The sequence below is a fragment of the Schistosoma haematobium genome, chromosome 1 (assembly GCF_000699445.3).
Source record: "Schistosoma haematobium chromosome 1, whole genome shotgun sequence".
NCBI lineage: Eukaryota > Metazoa > Platyhelminthes > Trematoda > Strigeidida > Schistosomatidae > Schistosoma > Schistosoma haematobium.
The window spans coordinates 56,439,808-56,460,242 of record NC_067196.1 but is presented as its reverse complement, the minus strand read 5'-3'; the positions used below and the strand labels follow the sequence as shown (position 1 = coordinate 56,460,242).

Below are 20,435 nucleotides of genomic sequence, written 5' to 3'. Positions count from 1 at the left end.
AATAATTTGATAGTATAACAAACTCTATTCATATAAACTAATTTAAAGGATTATCATGAAATTTAACAAAGTTGTAAACAGAAGTAGTCACATTGTTATATCTTCTTTGATGAGCAATAAAAGACTATTCATTTCTTATTTTACTAAGCATTGTAAATTATTTGGTTTCAAATAATCTTTTTAATTCGCTTTTTATCACAACTATGTATATATGTAATTTTTCAGTAAGAGTTAACCATGGAAATAGGAATACAGTTATACAGTAATGAATATACTGAGTAATTGGAAACTAGTTGACAAATTACGAAATAATAGATAACGATTAAAAATCTTGCAATATGAAGCGTTTAGACAATAATTTGTTAAAGAATGAAATAAATGAAAGGTTATGTATCGACATACATGTATACCATAAGTCAATGATAGCAAAAAAAGTAAGACGGAGGATGATAACTTTTGAAAGCCACATGGATTGTGTTAACTTCTATGAAGTAAATAATCTGTTTCATAACAAACAGTATTTTCTATGTGTGATAATCGTCCATCGAGAATAAGTCTCAAATTCTGGATATGATTTTGTCAGGCATCTGAAGTAAAAAATGTCGTCTCTACAATATCTATCACTTAAAGCATGAATAGCAGGTATAAAACAAACTTTTCAAACTACTTTTTGAGTTTAACAATTCAGCATCAAGAATAATAAAAAATGTAATATTTTGGTCATTAAATCATTCACTAACCCTAATTGCAGCTGTTGGTACTGAATCACGCATTATAAAATTACATAACAGAGTTGATATCCCATTTGAAACACAATTCAATGCCAGTAAGCCAAGTTTCATCTGTGTTAAACAAATAGCTCTATCAAATTGGTCACTTTCATGTTCCTTCCACCCAGGTATATTTGACATCCACACCTGTATTTTGGAAGAAGATGAACAGAGACTTTGTTGAAGATACAAATAAAATTGGAGCCTGATAAAATCCAAACATTGAACTGACATGGAGATGTATAGGTTAAAAAAGCACATACTGTGAATAAAAAATAGTAAGTTAGTTGAAACTCCTAACTATTTCACTTATTTTAGTGTTTTATCTGTCTGCAAAACTATGGGTCGATTAGTGCGTATTTGTTAAAGTTACCAGGTATCTTAAATATGGTTTGTGTTATGGTTATATGTTTTATGAACGTTTATCTGTGCACATTCTTGTGTGTAACTGTTTGCATGCTTGTCTATTTTATCCCATTAACTTAGATTGAATAAACTTGCTATACGATTTACGTAACGACTGATGAATACATTGATTAATACACCACCCAAAATAAAACACTCATCACACGAAGTAAACCAAACTACAGGAATTGCTCATTCACCTTCGTTTCTAGTTTTGTCCTTAGATTAGTGCTTGAAATATAATATATTTCCTATCTTTTCATGTTTCGACCACTTCATTTTCACAATTTCACAAATATTCTCTCAGCTGACCAAAGGTTCGGACTTCTGAAGTTCACTTAACTTCAGAATTTTAATAGTCAATCGTTTGGTAATAATAATACTAATAATCATAAGCTTAGACATACCTTACTTTCAATTAACATAAGTTCACAAATTATTCGAATATTTGGATACAGATTTTTTATGGAAACAACACACATTAAATTTTTCCAGTCATCTTCAACAGGGGTTTGACTACATTTATCAGAAAGAATAATCACAGCCTCAGCAGTTCTCACCTTGAATGAGTAAGAAGTAAAGAAATTGATGTAAAATGTAATATGAAATAAATAAATGTTTACATATTTTTCAACATGAATATAAAAAGTAATTGATAAATGTAATGACAATACAATCAATTGAGTAGAAATGTGCATAAGTAAAGTAATCAGAAAACATCTGAAAGACAAGTTGAGTAATAATCGCACATATACTCATAAAAAAACCTCTACGATTTCTTACGTTTCGTAAATCTAAGGATCTATACAAGTAGATTTTCAAAGAAACACATACAAAACTTTTTACCAAGAACTATATCCTCAATTATCGACTTTCTCCACCATAAAATGCTTTATAAGCTCAAGAAAATATTGGAACGTATTCGGTAAGAATGTATTCTGAAAAATTAGTTTGTTAAAACTAGGTGAACTTCAAGTTTCTTGAAATGTCATAATGTTGTTTAGTGGGACTGGATCCAGGAAAATATCTTACTGAGAAAATTTAGACTGTGTGTTAACATTACAGTCTTGTTTCATACGTGTAATTAGGGCGGATTTTGCGAATGTCTATAACTTGTAACACCCTAATGGGTAAAATCGAGGAATTAAAAAATGGAAGGTATATTTGGAAATGTTTTTTATGTAAATACTGATTGGACAGACTTGTGGTGAGGTTGAAATCTGAAATTGTTTAAATTATTACTTATTTCATCGTCATAAATACTGCTGAAAAAAATACTGAGTTTACGATTATTTACTTTTCAAGTAGTTATAATTATGATGACCCGTCCAAATTCCTGGACATCTTAAACAACTTAAGACATGTTAGACCTCGATGAGTAACTTATGACAGCTTCTATCCTGTCATCTGCACAAAAACAGTCTTTGAAATATGGGGCTAGAGGAAAAAATTAGTATATTGGGTTGTAAGTTTAAAAGATTAAAATCTAATCACAAAAGCAGGAAAACAGCTACATATTAGAGTTCAACAATAAATAGGGTGGTTGCAACAACAACTAACTAGTAGACGTTAGATTTTCATCTACGACTTCAAAGGTGATTATAGCCTCAGAACAATTAACAAAAGATCAAATAGTGGAGTACGCAACAGATATCCTGTATCTGAACTAGTTCCATAGTTTTGACATTTTTCAGTTGAATCAAAATCAATAAAATCCCCATTCCAATGTACGAATGAATCCGTATAAATTTACCAAAACAAGCATACTAAAAGCACATAAAAAAATACTCACCCAAATAATTTAAACATATTTCACAGTCTATAACTAAGTGAATCAACTAAATCATTGAAATTGTAAAGGATTTCATAAGCATAAGACATCATAGTCAGTGGTCTAAACAAAACATATATCCTCTGGTGTCCCGAAGCTATTGCTGAAAAGGAGGAGATCATAAAGCTCTCATTTACTACTCAAATAGTTCAGTCGTAACTCCACCGACTATGATAGTAGATGACACTGATTCAGACCACATGAGTAAACTAATCCCTTCAAGGTTTTAGATATACCAACTAGCGTGGAGCCTAGAAGCAAGGTTTCCTACTAGTTGCGTTCAACTTCATAATATTCAAACAGTGGATCCGATGTCAACATCACTTGGATATTGCAACCTCACAGAGTTTGACTAACACTAAGAGGTATACGAACATGACATTGTTTACTACTCTGTGGTCACTCAGTGAGACTATACTTTCTGTTATCCTCGTTAATTGATATGATTTTAAGAAAACTACTTATCGAATAAGATATTCAATTGCAACAAGTTGGCATATCTTATAAACTTTATTTAGGCCCGTGTGGTACTCAGTTACGTGCTAGTAGATTTTATCATTCCACACAAATAACATCCTTTATATGTACCGCGATACATATGGAATAGACTATAGCTTGGTATTTAAAACTTATCGGTTGTGAATAGTTTATGAAAGCACAGCAAAATAAAATCTATTATTGTCATTTTATCTAATTTATTATTTCTAATATATGTTACTCAAATTTTGAATTCACCTGGGTTTAAAACTGACATTTCTGACGAGACCTTCAGGCTGCATTTGAAGCCTTAGAAAGTCAGCAGATTTAGTAAGCTTATGATATATCTAGACCACAAACCATTTTTATGAAACATCATATATATAATTTCTTGTTCATTCAGTCTAAATATATTGACTTCATATTGTAATATTAGTGTATGGAGGCGCTGAGGCTTACTAATACTGTTGAGTTATAAGCCTGACGGAAAGAATATCCTAACGTCCACTATTCCACAGCAGTCTTTCTTCCGAAGTTACTATCTGAGCTAAGTCACATAAGAATTCGTTAAAAATTAATAACCATACTAGAAGAAATGATCTTCAAACCACAGTTCTGGTCATTTTGTCCAAACATTATCAGTAAGTTACTCATTAAGTATCAAACTATAGTGTTTGAGGCACTGGATTTGCTGGAAAATATGTATGGCAATTAGACCACAGAAGGAAAGTTCGTTGATTCTATTTCACTATTCATCATTCATATCTAATAAAAAATTCAATATTAGAAAGACTTAAAGGCGAGTCGTGTTTATATCCCTAACAAATAAAAGTGTTTAGCTGATATGGAGTGCTCAATAAATTCCTAGTTACAGCATAAACTGCCATTCCCTAAAATATATTAGTGTTCTTTTAGTTATCTGGTATTTATTCGTAGTACCAATAACGTAAAATGCCATCCATTCTTTATTGATATATTTTTTATTAGAAATGAGACTCAGAATCTGAATATATTTACATGTAACTTTCTGGTGTGTTTGGGATGGACAAGCCGTATTTTTGGCACTCATTATTCTGGTGGATAATACTAACGTTCTAAGCTCTAAGTGTTTAATTCAATCTCAGAGAGAACACTTACACCCGTGTAAAACCAGTTGTTTAGTCGAAAACTAACTAAATTCTTCACCCTGAATGACACTTCAATCTTTTAACAGAATACTACATTCTGAACAGGAATCCAATGTACAAAATGTTTCCTTTCTCTAAGAGGCTGTATTTTCATAAGTTTAAAAAACAATGAGCTTATAAAACAGATAAACTAACTGCATTTAAATAACTGACTCACTTCAGCTCTTTCCAAATCTTCTGGTAATGTCACAGATCCTTTCAAAAATCTCATTGTAGTGCTTTCTCTCTGAAGTAACGCCGTTAGACTAATATCAGGATCGATCCTACAAGAATTACAAAATAACACTCCTGACTCATAAATTACACAGACTTCATTGTTTTTTTTTAGATGGTAATCAACATTTTTTACTTGAATATTTAAAATTGTGCATCCATATTGATCAGTCTATTTTTTATACGATTCATCAGTTTCTTGTGTATAAGATACAGTGTCAAATGACTTATCTGATAACTTGATAATGTTCGTCATAACGTTTATTTATGTTATTTAAATATTTATATCAATGTACCTTATCTGAACGCTTTTCAGAGCACAAAACAATATAGTTACTTATTCATTATTTTAAAAAATGATCATATATATCTATCAGTGTGACATTCAGTGTGGTTCTTTGTCAGCCAGTTTTTCTATTTTATTTATATTTTTCATACTTTTTCTACAACCCTGTATTATAGACACCGAGTCTTTATTAGAAGCAGTAAGTGGAACAAATTGGATCTCTTGGAAAAATCCAACTTCGTAAAAGTATTCCTTGATGCCATTTTTGAAAGTTCTACAGCTGTAGTTTTATTTACTTAACACAAATAGTGGTCTTTAGTAATTCAAACTGGTTTGTATCAATGGTTATGAAATAGTAGCCATTTTTCAGAAGTATTCATCGGGCTCTGTTCAGCCCATCGTTGATTATGTGCACAGTGCTTTTTCGTATGACAATTGAAGTTACATAGTGGATGAAAAAGCTATACCTATTTAATCCCACTATCACTTCCATATAAGCTCTCTATAGTTTTATTTTTTCCAATCAAAGTAAAATTCTGGTTTCTCCTCTGATTCTAGTGTGAATGGGATCAAATGATGTTATCAGCTGAATTCTTGAAGGCTATCAATAGGTTTACTGTTTTCACACATAATGCTGTTGTCTATAAATCTTTATATAAATAGAGGTTATTGATTGTTAACCAAAAAATAGTATAGATTAGGTCAACTTCAGTTGCTATTGATTTGACACCCGTTGCTAACATAGAGGTTTGTCATTGTCACCCATTTGTTTGTTTTTTACAACGTTTAAATACATCATGTAAACAACTAAATATAACACTTTCACCTTTCTGTTTTTTTGTGTGCTTTAAATGAATGCGTAATCAATGTTCGATAACCGTTTTCTCAATCTTTTCATGATGGTCCAACATCTAAATATTTTATCACAAAACATTCTATGTGTTAAATAACTAAAAACACGGTTGTTGAAACCTCGGAAATGTCATTGTGGGAAAAAATGTTTCATTATCAAAATAACATGTAAGTTGAAAACTAAGTTTTACAAAATAAGACGAAAATTTCCTACCGATTTTATGAAGTTTATATTACAAGGTTTTTATTGACCAAACAATCGATACTAAGAGATAAATGTTTATTATTGTCACCGAACTAATTATTCACAATTATAACTCAAGATACTTAAGTTGTTTGATGAGTGGATGCGCCTCATAATCCAAATATAAGATTTGATTTTCATACTATAATCAATATTAGTCTAAGTTGCACTGCATTACTACGATATTCAGAGACTAAATTATCACAGCTTAATTTGAAAACCTGAAGTTGATGAATATACTGCTATACACAACCGTATACTATCACGAAATCCCTTAATATTAGTCCATAATAACTTGTAGTAAAAAATATGAATAGAGTACTTTGAGGAACTCTTGAATAGACCAGCTCCACTGAATCCACCGGACATCGAAGCAACACACACAGATCTTCCCATAGATGTCAATCCACCGACGACGGAAGGAGTCAGAATGGCCATCAGACAAATCAAGAGCGGGAAAGCAGCAGGACTCGACAACATACCGAATGAAGCACTGAAGTCAGACATCGAAGTAACTACAAACATGCCTCACCCTCTATTCAAAAAGATTTGGGAGGAGGAACAAGTGCCGATGGACTGGAAGGAAGGACAGCTCATCAAGAGACCAAAGAAAGGAGATCTGAGCAAATGTGAAAACTACAGAGGCATCACACTATTGTTAGTACCAAGAAAAGTCCTCAACAGGGTGTTGCTGAACCTGATGGAAGACGCAGTAGACGCCCGAATTCGAGGTCAACAGGACGGACTCCGTAAGGATCGGCCGTGCACAGACCAAATCGCCACACTACGAATCACCGCTGAACAATCAATTGAATGGAACCCGTCACTATACATTAACTTCATCGATTATGAAAAAGCATTTGACAGTGTAGATAGGAGGACGTTATGGAAACTTCTTCGACACTACGGAGTTCCTGAGAAGATTGCCAACATTATCCGGACCTCATACGACGGACTACAGTACAATGTCGTGCATAGAGAACAAACCAGCTTCCAGCTGAAGAGGAAATTAAGAAAACACTATGGAAATCGATAGGACATACATCACGCAAATCATCAAACTGCATCACGAGGCAAGCCCTAACCTGGAATCCTGAAGGGAAGCAAAAAGAGGAAGGCCAAAGAACACATTACGTCGGGAATCAGAATCACATATGAAAAGGATGAATAACAACTGGAAAGAGCTGGAAAGGATTGTCTAGTGCAGTGTTGGATGGCGAGTGCTGGTGGGCGGCCTATCCTCCTCCGAGAGGAGTAACAGGCGTAAGTAAGTAAGCAAAAGAGATGTTCAGAGGTAAAGCATTTTATCTATTCTTTAATAGCTCGGGACTTAATTCTTTTCATTTTAAATAATAACATTCAAAGTAATCTGTTGACTTCCTCCCGTTTAAATTTTATTTGATTTTACGTCGTTAACCGGTTATCACCGCAAACGGATAAAAAGTATTTTTAATGAGGAACTAGGTTTTCGAGAAATTTAATTCAAAAATTAATTATATTTATGGTTCACAATCACAAATCAGGCAGAAAATACAACTTTAATTTTCCTAAATGTTGGTTATTGTTGTCTTAGGTAAAGTTTTCACTTAACCAACATTCCAGTCAACCATAATTGAAAGTATTCTGGAGGCTTTAATTTAAAAGAGCGAACCAGGAAGTTAATGAACAACATTTTCACAATTTAACTTACTCTGACAGGATGACAATCATCATGTTTTCATCATAATGGCCTTGATCGGCATTCACATATTCATCAAAAAATATTGAAAGTGTATGGTAGTTTATTGATCCACATACAACTATGTGCCTGAGAAGTGAAAAGTACGTGGAATTCAATATCACAGTGCACCAGTCCAATATCTAAAGTTTTAATCAAGTTCAAAATTCACAAACTATTCGATAAAAGAGTCATTTTATTTCTCACTGAAGTATCGATTTTTCAAAAAGTTTATCTATCTGTGGTTAATACCGCTGTTACTCAACTCTGTAGATACTCACAAAATGACCAACACTTTAGTTTTACCTAGGTAGAACTCTTTAATAGTACTTTTATTTGTTAGGAAATATATTATTCATGCAATCCTATATAAGTGTTTAATTCATTTTCATTTGTAAATATATAGGTAATTAGACACGGTGGTTATAACTGTGTGATCCGGCCGTCCTATCACTTCAAAGTTTATACGCTAAAAAAATGTGACGTAACTATATATCATAAGTGGGAAAGAAACAATTATCTCTTTAAATAAATAAACAAACAAGAATTAGAACCACCAGTAATATCGGTATTTAACTAATAGCATTAACGTTCATAACTCCGCCTGGAGTCCCTCCGGGGGCTACTGCCGGTCCCAAGCCCGGATAAAGGAGGAGGGTTGGGCATGGGGTTAGCGACCCCATCCCGTAGAAAACTAACTCGCTAAAAAAACGCTAACCAGAAAAAATTATTCAAACCTTTTAAACTCTGCCCTGGGAGTCAGAAGGTCTTCATTTAGAAGAATTATGACGCCTCATGATGAAAGGCGAATTCCTTCGGAATTCACGAAACCGATGCCCCTTCTGACAACTAGAGCGACCATTTATTTAGGTACATGGAATGTTCGTACAATGTGGGACACCGGGAGAGCCTTCCAAATTGCTGCAGAAATGAGAAGATACAACCTAGAGGTACTTGGGATCAGTGAAACACATTGGACACAAGTTGGACAACAACGACTAACTACAGGAGAGTTCCTGTTATACTCCGGCCATGAAGAAGAAAATGCACCACATACACAAGGAGTTGCATTGACGCTGTCCAAACAAGCGCAAAATGCACTTATAGGATGGGAATCTCATGGACGAAGGATCATCAAAGCCTCGTTCAAAACAAAGAAAGAGGGTATTTCAATGAACATCATCCAATGCTATGCGCCTACCAACGACTACAATGAAGACGCTAAAGATCAATTCTACAATAGGCTGCAGTCAATCGTCGAGAAGTGCCCAACAAAGGACCTGACCATTCTGATGGGAGATTTCAACGCCAAGGTTGGAACGGACAACACTGGATATGAAGACATCATGGGACGACACGGACTGGGAGAAAGGAACGAAAATGGTGAGAGATTTGCAAACCGATTTGCCTTCAATAAGCTGGTCATAGGCGGCACTATATTCCCACATAAACGCATACACAAAACCACATGGATTTCACCGGATCACTCTACACAAAACCAAATCGACCATATTTGCATCAACAAAACGTTCAGGAGGACAATGGAGGACATGAGAACCAAGAGAGGAGCTGATATAGAATCAGATCATCACTTACTGGTCGCCAAGATGAAATTGAAACTCAAGAAGCACTGGACAACGGGACGGACAATATCACAAAAGTTCAATACGGATTTTCTTCAGGATACTAACAAACTCAACAAATTGAAGATAGTCCTCAGCAACAAGTTCCAGGCCTTTCATGATCTACTCAACAGAGAAGGAACTACTGTGGAGAGCAACTGGAAGGGGATCAAAGAGGCAATCACTTCAACATGTCATGAGGTCCTGGGTCACAAGAAGCACCATCACAAAAAATGGATCACTGTTGATACACTGGATAAGATTGAAGAAAGAAGGAACAAGAAACCGGCAATCAATACCAGCCGAACAAGAGCAGAAAAAGCCAAGGCACAAGCTGAATACACAAAAGTAAAAGAGCAAGTGAAGAGGAGCATTAGAACTTCCAAACGCAAATATGTGGAAGATTTAGCAATGACGGCGGGAAAGGCTGCAAGAGAAGGAAACATGAGACAATTGTATGACACGACAAAGAAACTCCCTGGAAATCGCCACAAACCAGAACGACCAGTGAAAAGCAAGGACGGCAAGGTAATCATCAACATTGAGGAACAATGAAACAGGTGGGTAGAATACTTCAAAGAACTCTTAAATCGACCAGCTCCACTGAACCCACCCAACATCGAAGCAGCACCCACGGACCTCCCAACCAATGTTGGTCCACCAACAATTGAAGAAATCATCATGGCTATCAGACAAATCAAGAGTGGCAAAGTAGCAGGATCAGACAACATTCCAGCAGAGGCACTGAAAGCAGACGTAGCAGCAACTGAAAGGATACTCCACATTCTCTTTAATAACATTTGGGCTGAGGAACAAGTACCAAAAGACTGGAAAGAAGGACTCCTGATCAAAATACCGAAGAAAGGCGATCTCAGCAAGTGTTATTACTACAGGGGCATCACTCTTCTCTCAATACCGGGAAAAGTCTTCAACAGGGTATTGTTAAACTGGATGGAGGATACCGTAAACGCCCAACTTCGAGACAAACAGACAAGATTCCGTAAGGATAGATCGTGTACAGACCAAATCGCAACTCTACGGATCATTGTTGAACAATCAATTGAATGGAATTCATCACTCTACATCAACTTCATTGACTACGAAAAGGCATTTGATAGTGTGGACAGAACAACACTATGGGAGCTTCTTCGACACTACGGCATGCCTCAGAAGATAGTCAATATCATACAGAATTCATATGATGGATTACACTGCAAAATCGTGCATGGAGGACAGGTGAAAAAGTCGTTCGAAGTAAAGATCGGTGTCAGGCAAGGTTGCTTACTCTAACCCTTCCTCTTTCTCCTGGTGATCGACTGGATCATGAAGACGTCAACATCTAAAGGGAAACATGGGATACAATGGTCATCTAAGATGCAGTTGGATGATCTAGACTTCGCAGGTGATCTGGCCCTTCTATCCCAAACGCAACAACAGATGCAGGAGAAGACGAACAGTGTGGCAGCAGCCTCAGCAGCAGTAGGTCTCAATATACACAAAGGGAAAAGCAGGATTCTCCGATACAACACAGAATGCACCAATCCAATCACAATTGACGGAGAAGATTTGGAAGATGTGAAAACCTTTACATATTTGGGCAGCATCATTGATGAACACGGTGGATCTGATGCAGATGTGAAGGTGCGGATCGGCAAAGCAAGAGCAGCATATTTACAACTGAGGAACATCTGGAGCTCAAAGCAACTGTCAACCAACACCAAGGTCAGGATTTTCAATACAAATGTCAAGACAGTTCTATTGTATGGGGCGGAAACCTGGAGAACTACGAAAGCCATCATCCAGAAAATACAGGTGTTTATTAACAATTGTCTACGCAAAATACTTCAGATCCGTTGGCCGGACACTATTAGCAACAACGTACTGTGGGAAAGGACAAACCAGATCCCAGCGGAGGAAGAAATCAGGAAGAAGCGCTGGAAGTGGATAGGACACACATTGAGGAAGGCACCTAACTGCGTCACAAGACAAGCCCTCACATGGAATCCTGAAGGCCAAAGGAGAAGAGGAAGACCAAAGAACACATTACGCCGAGAAATGGAGATAGACATGAGAAAAATGAACAAGAATTGGATGGAACTAGAAAAGAAGGCCCAGGACAGAGTAGGTTGGAGAATGCTGGTCAGCGGCCTATGCTCCATTGGGAGTAACAGGCGTAAGTAAGTAATTAACGTTCATAAACCTCATAATGTCCAGGTTGTGTTTCTTCATGATAGCTGAGACTAATCATAAAAACTGAAATATTGAGTGTCATACCGTATAGTCATTTATTCGATAACATTTTAAGAACGCTAGAAAACTTGTTACATCAGTCACTACTTGTTTTCTTTATTTGAATCCTTGTTCAATTAAGGGACTACGAAGATAAGCGACTAACAATCAATCTTTAGAAATAGCTTTAAAATTGAAAGTATGCAGGTCAACGGATTGAGACTTTATTTCAAGAAAATATTTAACATATATTAAAAGTAGAAGTAAACGTTTAGCGAATAAAGCACCGCCATTTAATTAGTTAACAGAGTGGAAATTACACAATGAAAATACAGCTACCCAGTGGTTGTCAATGAAGAAATATATGAGCTTAAAAAAATGTTTGAGTAGTAATGTCTTAACTGTACATATAACTACACATTTAGTTACTTGTATATACAATGAAATCAATGCTATATGGTCTAATTAAAAAAACCTTCATTGCCTAACAATGTGATATTTGTACCAGAGTTTGTGTATCAGACAAAATCATTCTCTATGTAAGATGGTTTGCGGATATTTGTATAGTCTGATAATAGTTTTCAAAACGAGGTATCTTAAACCGGAGAAACATTGGAAACCAGGAGATTTGTAGGAAATCAAACTGAATACAAATCATCCATCTGTATAACCATATATTCACCAATGACTCAGATATAAATTACTGAATTTTCAACAGAACAGTGTGACATATAGACGTAGATTTTTGACTTCCTATCGATTGGTCTGAAAGTATCACAATTATTGCTAAACTCAAAAATCCTGGATACAATCATATTTATGGCCCTGACTGCGCATGGTTCAGCAACTACAAACTAGTATGAAACATCTACCAAATATTCCCTGGTTTTCATTGATTCTCCAAATTATATCATTTTGTTATAAAAATTATGTTTGAAAATATTTGAGTTTGGCCACTGAACCTAGAGGCTGATATTAATCAATTAAATAACCACCTGACTAAGATCTAGAGTCAGATTAGATTTTATAACTATCTGATGAAGATTTTTTGTCTCATTCATAACATTTACCTTGGCTACTATCAAAAATATTTAATTTCAAATTGATGTAAACGTGTTTATGTACTAACTTCAACACAGTTTAATACTAACGGTGTTACTAAACATTGCGAGTTGTCTATCACCTACCCAATAGAAAACCCATTGAAACAACAAGATTAGAATGAAATGATAATCATGATGGTTAGATGAAAATAAGTCTAATTGGTAGAACAATTAATCATCACTCAATCAGTTATAAGCTAATTAAATTAATTATGTGGTAGGTACTAAATTAATAACAAAAATAACATGGTTATCTCAACAAAGCTTCTTCAGTCTGATGTACCATGAGTAAATGTTAGGTCAAATAGGTCAACATGTGACAATTTAACTATATTTCATTAATTAATCACTTGCTTTCACTTGTTTTTGATATAAATCAACACTGAAACATGAAGGCTAATTAAACATATATATAGGTTCTTTTTCGAGTTTAGATCGATAAGCACTTAATGCTAAAATAGATACTAGTGTATCTACCAGAAACAAACGTGCTGTAATAAAATATCGTACACAACGCCTGTCACTTAATAATTAAATTCATGAGTCGATTTAAGCTAGACCTCTATGAAAAACCTGGAAACACTGGACGGCCGTTTCGTCTCAATATGAGACTCCACAGTAGCGCTCATCCATTATCCTGCTCTCAGGACTCGAACCTAGGACCTTTAGTCTCGCGTAAACACCTAACCTCTAGACCACTGAGCCAGGATTCAGCTATGCTAATGTCTAACCTATCACTTAATTGTTACATAACTTTCAACCAAAAATGTTGAGTAATCATGAAGAGAATGGATACATAAAATTTCATACACTTTTTCTCTTCATTCATAAATTTGTCTAAAGCAAGAACAAGAAACGTGGTAGAATAAAACCAATTCATTTATTTTGTGGTTTTCATTCTGTTGTTTGTTATCTACAGAAAAAATAATAATTTATACGAATATTCGTCAAGATGAGAACTAATAGTTTGACAGAAGTTGGGCGCCGAGCATAAAGAAGTCATTATATGTGAAAAATATATTTGAAATAATCTCAGCGATTGAAATTTAAATAATTCCAACGTTTCGTCCAACTAACTTGTCTGGACTCCTTTTGATTATTACCCTGAAGAAGTCCAGACAAGTTAGTTGGACGAAACGTTGGAATTATTTAAATTTCAATCGCTGAGATTATTTCAAATATACTTTTCACATATAATGAATAATAATTATTCTATCAGCCAGTTAGCTACGCACATCACAGTTTCAAAAAAGGTCCCGTAAAGTTCTCCTATCAACGCTGTCAGACGCTTTCTAGTAGCCACGGAAACTGATGTATGGTGACAAATTCCATCCGATTAATTGCTTAGCGGTGATCCGTAGTTTTGCTATTCGGTCTATGCACGATTGATTCATATGGAATCTGGCCTGTTAATCTCGAAACTTGCCTACTTATTACAATTTTGTTGGGTACATCTTTAAATGGTAAATGTATACATGGAAACTGTTTATTTACTGCCTTGACTGTTTTGTTTTATTTTCGTAATTCTGAAAGATTTATTTGTCTTAAAATTGGATTTATAACTGTCGAACCTGACGGGAACTTATCGGAGACAATATTCCTTGTTTAGTTCATATAATCGTTCAATTAAAATTTTCATCAACTACTGATTTCTTGATTAGATCAATCAAATTCACCTCATAAACACTTAGTACTTTAATACAGTTTCATAAATGTACTCACCTTGGATTGTGTTCCATATAAATCGCTTTGTTATATTGGTTATGTTGTTTAAATAATTCACTAAGTTCTGACATATGTGTTGTTACTGATACCTATTTTGTAAATGAAATTCAGCTTTAGTATGAGTTAAAATCAAAACCTGAAATTTAATCTTTCTACGAAAATGAGAAATCAAAGTAATTATGTCTTAGAGAGGGTCAACTTAACGGGGCTTTGAGGAATGATATATAATTATTACAATCAGTGTGATTTTTTTCAAGTTATACGGTACTTGTTCCGTAAAAATCAGTTCCATTTTAATCTGTTAGTACAGTAGAAGATATCAACCCACTGACTTGTGTCAAATAGATATCTTTCTTAAAGTTTATTTATTAGTTCATTTATCAGAATGTAATTTAATCAGCAATAATATTATGGTTTAATTTTAGATAAGTAATTTTGATAAATGAACTTGCTGCTCTCTAAGCTTAGGCTATTAAAGGTAATGATTTCAATGGTATTTTGGTTAACATTTTCAAGTTAGGTATGTTCACGAATATATACTAATGAATCAACTTTATTCTATAAATGGTTTTTTTATAAGTATATATAGCAATAATTAATTATATAGGCGTAAACTTACAAGTGTTCCAATAATAACGAAGATAATGAAAATACGACCTAAGTAACTTGTACATACAATATCTCCATAACCAACGGTAGCCAATGTTACAAGGATCATGTATAGGCAATCCAAATATTCAAGTTTTTGATTGTTAGCTTCTGTGGTCCAAAAATTACCTATGTGTTCAAGCTACAAGATATACAGAGGGAATAACGTGACAATCGAGATACTAAATGACTGAGATTCTCAATACCTGGTAGCAAGAAGGATTCAGGAATGGAACTTATTAGTAATAATTTAATTATAAATAGATAAGAGCCTGAACGACATATGCCTGTTTATAAATGGAACAGGTCCTAATACCACGTGGAAAAATATTTTTTGTCTGCAGAAACAAAATGGTATCCTTAATAATTAAAACTATGATCATCAAGAAGCAGAACGGCTGTTTTCATTTCAAACCGTTTAGAGATTTTGTAGACAAACTTATAGAGTTTCAAAGGTGTCACCTCTGGGACCTGTTTCAACTGTCTTATGACCAATCTGCAAAATAAATTACTTTGACCAAAAATAGACAGCTTTAATTTATGTATGAGATGTATGGATGACAACTTTATAATCTGGAATAAAAATAGAGATTTCATTATCATGTTGGTCGTGTTGAGTAGCTACCACCAATCTATCGAGCTCACACTAGAATAAGAGGCAATCTCGGAATTACATCTTCTTAGTGTTCTAATGAAAAACAAACCAGAAGAGTCAATGAAGAAATTCAAATGTATATAGTAAACCAACTTGAAATAAATTATATACGAGTTTTCATATTTGAGTCCTGTTGAGCAGGACAAAGAGCATGGTTCACTCTTTATACTTGAGGGCCAGAAGAAAATTTGTCGATGAAGACAAGTTATATAAACTATCCGAATACCCATCAAAAAATGACTGCCCTGTCAAATTTACTGACAGTAAACTGGAGACAAATCACAACGTAAAAAGTCCTATACAAAACCGAAGAAGACCTTCTATATGAGTATCGACTACAAAAGGGATACTGCATCAGAAATCTTGAAAGCTGAACCTCAAGCACTTCGAAAAACTTTCTGTTTCGAAAAGCTTCGTATTATTTTTTTTCGGTCAGTCTATCATTTGTGAATGATTCAAATGTAAATTTCTTTAAGTTACATAAATATACACCTATGAGGATTGCATCTCTTGTACATGAAAAACATTTTCTAAAAGCATCTCATATGGTTAGCAGATTAGATTTTTGAAAGAAGGGTGCAAAAGAATCAACAACTTTATTGAGGAACATCTCATGCATTCTAGTTGCGTCACTCCGATAAAATGATCTTTCTAAATCATCTACACATTCAAACGGGTGGGTTCAAATGGAGCATGTAATAAAAACATACACTCCAGAAGCTTTAGCAATTAAGAATTCAAGATTAAACACTATTTATAAAATCTTCATGCTTAATTTCTCATTTTACCATGGTCTTAACACTCTCCTGACATTTTTATTACTCAGTATCCAAAATTATCATCCAGATGTTATTACCCACTTTCAGTTCAATTTCCTTGTTTTCCAATTGAACAGTGGGTTTCTTTCTCTATATATCTTAGGTACTTAAAAATATATTTATGTATTGTATACAGTTTTTTTCCAAAATATTCTACCGTATCTTCCCTTTTCATTAGCTTTTAATATTGTCAAATTGTGAAACAAAATAGCTCATAAAATTATGATTATCATTATTAATATAACTTACAACAAATGCAATACCAGCTATAACAGTCCATGCAGCCAAGAGTTTAAATATTAAATCTACTATACGTATAGAACGTTCATGATTTATAATTCTTAATAATACTAATGATTCAGGAATTTTTGTCAGTCTAGCGAAATACAAAAATCCAAGCACTAATAAGAAAAAAAGGGGGGGGAAGAGAAAATAATTAAAATAATTAATAAATAACAATAATTCATTTGGTGTTGTTTTACTTATATCTTCCGATTGTTATTTAGGACTGCAATTGATCAGTCTCTTGTCGGTATATGTGTAACCTGTGCGGATTATTTCGATATAGCCTTGAGTCATAAGCTTTCTAAGTAAAGATGGATAGTGAATTCCACTGTTAGCCACTGTCCATCTTTGCTTAGATAACAATAATGTTTATTATCTTTTATATATTACTGACTAGACTAGAGTGAATTAGTGTTTCGGATACATTCATGCTATCAGTAATTACGAGTAAACCAACAAACATGTTGATTATTAACAATGAAACTCTTCAGGCTTTTTTCTAACTTTTTAATATTCATCAAATGAACATGTCAGCACTTAAAACGGAGTTGGTTATGGGGTAACTATCAAACATGGATAAAATGGGAATACACATAGCCTAATAAGTATCTCTTTTGGAATAGTAGTCCAGTGAATAACCCTTTAATATTTATGTCAATGGAAATGTAACCCCAAATAAAGTTGGAACTCCAGTACAACTACAGAAGATCTGATATGTCAGAAATATCCCAAGAATATATTCCAGTAAATACCGAGACTGTTAAACATTTTGTTAGAATCTTTAAAATCACTTAAGGTAACTTACTGAAATGATAACGTCCCGTAACAAATGTTGAAAAAGTTGAGAGTATAGTGCAATGATCAATCAGAGAGTACAGTGACATCCATGTTGTGAATAAATCATTAGATGCGATAGCCTATACACGTATGTTTAGAATTTTTCCGTTAAATACGAAAACTCATTAAAAAAAAGAATATTATATGCAAATTACTCGTAAAATAAACATGATGAGAAAGATACAATTACAGCTCATTTCTACATAGAATCTCCATTGTTCTGTGAAAGCGATACAGAAAGTATTTTCTGATAAAATCCTGGATAATAAGAAATAAATAACTGGGAATATTCAAACCTACTGATGTGCATTCCATAGGTATATGCACATACAAAGTAAACCTGATAAAGTTCTTGATAGTATCTAAAATCAGAAAAATAACACAAAATTTATAAGAATGAATCAGTTTACCTACTAAGTACAATTTACATATTCTAATTTAACCACGATTATGATAATCTCAAAACCAGTTAAACTCAAACATTCTGTTCACTAATGATTAGTACATCTCTACTATGATCATTCTTATGAACGGAACACGGTGAATTTATAACGTGTATGTGTACTACCGAGGAGTCACATACTACGATCAAACAACCATCTATTGCACCCAAGTTTTTAGTGGTGGTTTAATATTGATCAGTTCATAATTTTCTTAAAAAAACTCAATAATCTCCACAACCATATACTAAAAATGATGATCAATAAACATAGTGAATCATAAACCAGTTACATAAAAAGTACTTGCTGAATCTATTTCATGTAATTATAATTTGAAAAAGTAGTTAATCCACTTATCTGTTATCATATGATTCCTTTCTTAGTCCATGCATAAAATATAATATTAAAATGTACCATAAGTAATAAATCTCAGAATGTCCAGGGCCACAACATTTATGTCAATTGAATATAGAAGATAAAATGTATAACGACAGTGAATGCTTTATATGTAAGTTCAAATTCGAACAATATGAAAGTAATATGAAGCAATCATTCAATAAATGAACAACAAAAATATAAAAATGGATTCACTAGGAAATAACTGCAAATGGTTCATATTCCCATTTATTCACTGATTCCTAACATCCATACACTTACCACAAAATATCAAGATCTTCGGTTTAATCTTAAGAGGAACGGGTAGACATCAGCATTCTATGGTATTAAAAAAGTATATGTAATTTGTTCTATATTTTGCAGTTTTCATCCGTTCATCTTTTGATAGCAATTCAAGATGAAAACAGTCTATAAATACAAGACTAGTGACATTCAGTACAACTTAATAATTTAGATAATATGAGAGGAGATAACGCTTTACAATTTATGCTCATTAGTTTTGAGAACAACTATTTTCTGACGACCAGTGTTCGTTAATAAAACATGTTTAGTTTGATCTAATACATATCAGATGAAGTTTTCTATGTTAGAATACAATAGACAAATGTAATTTGTCATGGGAATATTGTTTTATTGAGATCATGAATTGATCACCATTGAAAACTTAGAAATACTGGACAACCGTTTTGTTCCGGTACTGGACACCTCAGTAGTGCACATCCACGATCCCTTATGCGGGACTCAAACTCAGAACCTTCGCGAACGCTTAACCTCTCGACCATTGAGCCGGTATCCAACTGCGTTAATGTCTGACTTTAACCAATCCACTGTATTGTGCGATCATCTTCCATTAACTTTGGTGAGCAAATGTCTCACACTCGACACAGTTGAACTCTACCAGTCTCAGCTTCTCACTAGAACTCCGAGGATTCTCTCTCGGAGCTAGTCACTAGTGAGCACATGATAGTCATCGGTACAGGGTTGTGGAAATTATAGAGCTTTTTTATTTTTTATGGTCTAACAATGATCTTAATAAAAAAAATTCAACAATTTCCACAACTCTATACTTATAGGAATATTACTTAGTGTTGCCAGTGACATCAATGAAAATAAAATGAGCAACTTAAAAGAAAATTATGAGTGTAAACATACCAGAAATCTTCCAAATGCATTTTTTCCAGCTAATGTAGCTTTAGCAGATTTTAACAACCATAATGAATTCTTAAATCGTAACAATTTTCGAAGATTTTCTTCATCTACATTTCCTTTTTTTCGTCTTCTTTGAGATAGTGTAACTAAATAGATTAATAATGCTCCTATAAAAAATGTTCCTAGGCATATGGACAATAAAATAACTGCTTGTAGTTCACATGAATATTGATTTAATAATGTTAAATACATTTTTTTCAAATACAATAAGTTAGTTACACATTTGTCTGTCTGAAATAAAAAGTGACAACTTTTTATTTAAACAATAAAATAAATGTGATTTCATTTGTCATTTACTACTGAATTTAATATCACTTCATAAACAATCAAAAAAGCACGAACTACTCACATGATTTTTAATATCAAGATCATATATGCACAATTAAAACATGTATCAGTTTATTATATTAAATTAAGGTCATATTCTGTTCAGAAATACTGCACTATGGATTATCATTTTACGGGAATAGAAATACATGAATACTT

The 20,435-nt window shown here is 33.7% G+C and overlaps 1 protein-coding gene across 1 annotated transcript in view; it reads right to left on the bottom strand.

The window, feature by feature from the left end:
• Positions 1–20,210, bottom strand: part of SLO1 (Arl3p interacting protein) — a 40,999-nt gene extending 20,789 nt beyond the window's left edge. The window contains exons 1-11 of the mRNA XM_051208459.1: positions 19,893–20,210; positions 18,205–18,266; positions 18,060–18,162; positions 17,873–17,984; positions 17,032–17,183; positions 15,281–15,451; positions 14,659–14,750; positions 7,956–8,072; positions 4,828–4,933; positions 1,583–1,735; positions 741–917 (exon numbers count right to left, since the gene is read on the bottom strand). Coding sequence (XP_051074569.1) covers positions 741–917; positions 1,583–1,735; positions 4,828–4,933; positions 7,956–8,072; positions 14,659–14,750; positions 15,281–15,451; positions 17,032–17,183; positions 17,873–17,984; positions 18,060–18,162; positions 18,205–18,266; positions 19,893–20,141 — 1,494 coding nt within the window. The 5' untranslated portion in view covers positions 20,142–20,210. The remainder of the gene's footprint in view (positions 1–740; positions 918–1,582; positions 1,736–4,827; positions 4,934–7,955; positions 8,073–14,658; positions 14,751–15,280; positions 15,452–17,031; positions 17,184–17,872; positions 17,985–18,059; positions 18,163–18,204; positions 18,267–19,892) is intronic.
• Positions 20,211–20,435: the final 225 nt, after the last annotated feature.